We start from the raw sequence: 2931 nt of genomic DNA, 5'->3' as shown, positions 1-2931 counted from the left end.
AAATCTTTAAATATGGCTCAAAAGGTGAGGGGGCACCCCAGAGCTTCAGGGTTTTCAGAATCTAGGTCTGGAGCTCTTTCTTAAACTCAGGGGTCTGTGAGTTCTTTATGAACAAATTGTCTCCTTGATTAGATGATAATCTCTAAAACACGTACACACACACCTTTGGAAATAGAAATTTATAATTTGAAAGATATTTTCTTTAGTTCTTAAGTTGTACTTTTCAGTATTCCTTTGGGTCAGTAAAGATCTTTCCATTAAAGGGACTTGATTCATTCCCAACTTTGAGAAACTATCTTTACCAGGCCCCTTCACTTGGTGATAGATTTTAAAAATGTTATTTTCTATTCAAATTTCAGTCTGTTTTTGATATAGCTTAATTAAAAAAAAAAACTCTCCAGGTGATTTAACAAGGTGAACGAAAAGCAGGGCTATTTGACTAGGTTTGAGGTGGTTGCTAAGGTTTGTTCAATAGAGATCAGAAACACAAGCTTTAAAGCTCCCGTGCTGAGGCCGGCAGGGTCCCGCCCACCTGACCCTTCTCAGGAAGTGGCCCGTGGGACTAAGGGGCACACGTCTTCGAGAGGGCCAGGCTGTGGAGGCGCCAAGCACCCCACACACCAGGAAAAGCCCTGGGCAGTCGGAAGAGCAGCTGAAGCTTCTCATGGCAGAATGGCTGCCGGCGTTCTGCCTGTGCTCTGTCTCTCCCATGTAGCTTTAAAGGTTCTGCAGCTTTTACCCAAGCTTAGGAGGCCCACTCCAAAGAAGGCTGAGGACGAGCTAGAAAGAAAGAGGTATTTTCCTGAGCCCTGAGATGAAAATCCAGATGGAACACTGGCTGATAACCACTGGAAACGGGCACGTTCCCTGGCAATTTTGTTTTAAAATCTTGCTCTAAATCATCATTTTAAAATAAGCCTTTTTACAATTTTACAAGGGACCCGTTTGTACTTTACACATGCAGATCCCTTTAGGGCAGCGGGATATTGAGGATGAGCAATTGGAGGCCCAGAAACGCTTGTGTAAGCCGTGGTCACACTGCAGGCAGAGGCGAGGCTGGGCCAGCACGCTGTCCATTCCGTCACCCCCAGTTACATGTGCTAACAGCTAGTGTGCACGCACTGTTTAATAGTTTTATTTTTAAAGGAAAAACAAGCACAACTGAGAAGTAGCTAAATTACAGGTGCGGCAAGCCTTTGTAGCCCCATGGCGTGCCCCCGAGAATGCCAGTGCCGTGCGCCGTGTGGCAGCCGAATGAGATGGCACGCGGCACCCAGGAGGAAGTAAACAGCGTCACGGATTCACAGCAAATGTCAGCACATGTGTAACAGGCAGAGGAAAAACACCTTACATGATTCTTCTCTGTAGGCTGAAGATTTTATTTTTCGAACCTTTCAGGGGAATCAATTCCATTTACTAAACCTTTGTAAAATGCCCCAGAAGCCAGGGGGCATGGGGTTAAGCCATGCTCTTAAGAATTGGCCCTCTCCAGGTGGAGTCTCCTTTGCAGATTACCTGGAAGTTACAAAGAGGCACTTCGAGAATATGAACCTTTGAAAAAGCCAATCTTTTTCCTATTTTTCGATTTGGGCTTGTTTCCCACTTTTTTGTTTTCGGAGGAGTTGAACTCTTACCTTTCTTCATTTAAAGCAAACCAAAGCCCATCTTAAAGAATTACAAAGCAGGAACAGGCTTCTGTGGAAGCGCATCTGGACTCAGGGCTACGCAGGCCTGGACGGGGGCATGTCAGACTCTGCCTGCTCAGGACAGACAAGAGGGGAAGCCAAACACTTCTCTGGGTAGAAGTGCTGCCCTCGCTGCTTTGTAGGGGTCAAGAGTGTAGGGAGTACAGACAAAAAATGTGAAATAAAGGGTGTTTGTAACAGCCCATTGTAGATGGCAGACTCCCAAGTGAGAAAGGTGGTTTTAAGCTTGAAACACCAACCGACAACTTCGGTTCCTCTCTCCCCATCACACTGTTATTTCAAACATCAGCACAGGAATCAAGAGTGATCGCCATTAAAACAAAAGCTCATTTTCTTGTGCCAGAATGTATATAAAAGGCCAGAGATCAAAGTCTAACAGTTTTCCTATGTTCCAACCTTTTTGTCCCTACAGTATATAAATAACCTACTCCTAAGTTTATTCCTCACATGACAATAGCTAGTTTTATTTCATGAATAATGTGTCCAAATGAGTTAATTTGCTTTCGTCACTGTGCGTGAGTCAAAGTAGGTCAATTGCAGGCTCCATGCAGACTTCAGAAACCGGACACGTGACTTGAGAACACACAGGAGAGGGCGAGCGGGAGCTCTGAGCATCAGAAGCTCGGTGGACTTGGTCAGCAGACGTCCGGCCTGGCCCCGAAAGTAGTTTCCAGTCTCCGCAGCTGTAGGATGAGGGTGAAGCTCCTTGCCAGGGAGCCAGGGTGGGTCAATTTGTTTAGCTCAGCCTCTCTCCCGGGTATTCAAAATATCCTGAATTTTTATTTTCTGCCAGGGAGGATACTGCATCAAGGTGGGCTGGTGTGGCCATCACTTTAGTGTCTTTACCATGTACGGCCCTTGTAATCTGTAGCCAATCTTTCTGTAATAATTCCTGGTGCCGACACCTGTGAAGCAGCAGAAAACCGAAGTTAAGTCTCCACGAAGCCTAACTTTAGTAAAACCCTCAAAAGCCAGCAAACACTCCCCTCACAGCTCACCTTTCCCACTCTCACTCAGAGACCAAGTTCCAGTCCAGACTGAATCTCAACGAGTTTGGACCATTTTTATTATTTTGAATTCAAGCCACATTAAAATACACAAACTGTATTTTAGAGCCTCGTGAACGTATTTCAATCCTGCTGACACCACCCCGTGAACGGAGCCAAACAGTAGTTCGGTCTCCGGGGAGCTGAGAGAAGAGGGTGGGGAGGCGGGGTCTCCACAG

General features: G+C 46.0%; 1 protein-coding gene across 2 annotated transcripts in view; it reads right to left on the bottom strand.

Annotated features, from left to right (window-relative positions):
* Nucleotides 1-474: 474 nt before the first annotated feature.
* Nucleotides 475-2931, bottom strand: part of ELP3 (elongator acetyltransferase complex subunit 3) — a 100999-nt gene continuing 98542 nt past the window's right edge. Inside the window, exon 14 of one of the 2 annotated variants that reach the window (XM_032389036.1) lies at nucleotides 475-2611. In XM_032389036.1, coding sequence (XP_032244927.1) covers nucleotides 2535-2611 — 77 coding nt within the window. In that variant the 3' untranslated portion in view covers nucleotides 475-2534. The remainder of the gene's footprint in view (nucleotides 2612-2931) is intronic. The other variant, XM_032389035.1, reaches the window with a different exon arrangement.

The sequence above is a fragment of the Phoca vitulina genome, unplaced genomic scaffold, assembly GCF_004348235.1.
Source record: "Phoca vitulina isolate PV1807 unplaced genomic scaffold, GSC_HSeal_1.0 scaffold53, whole genome shotgun sequence".
Classification (NCBI taxonomy): Eukaryota; Metazoa; Chordata; class Mammalia; order Carnivora; family Phocidae; genus Phoca; species Phoca vitulina.
Note: the sequence above shows the minus strand (reverse complement) of the source record. Positions and strands in the feature narration are given on the sequence as shown.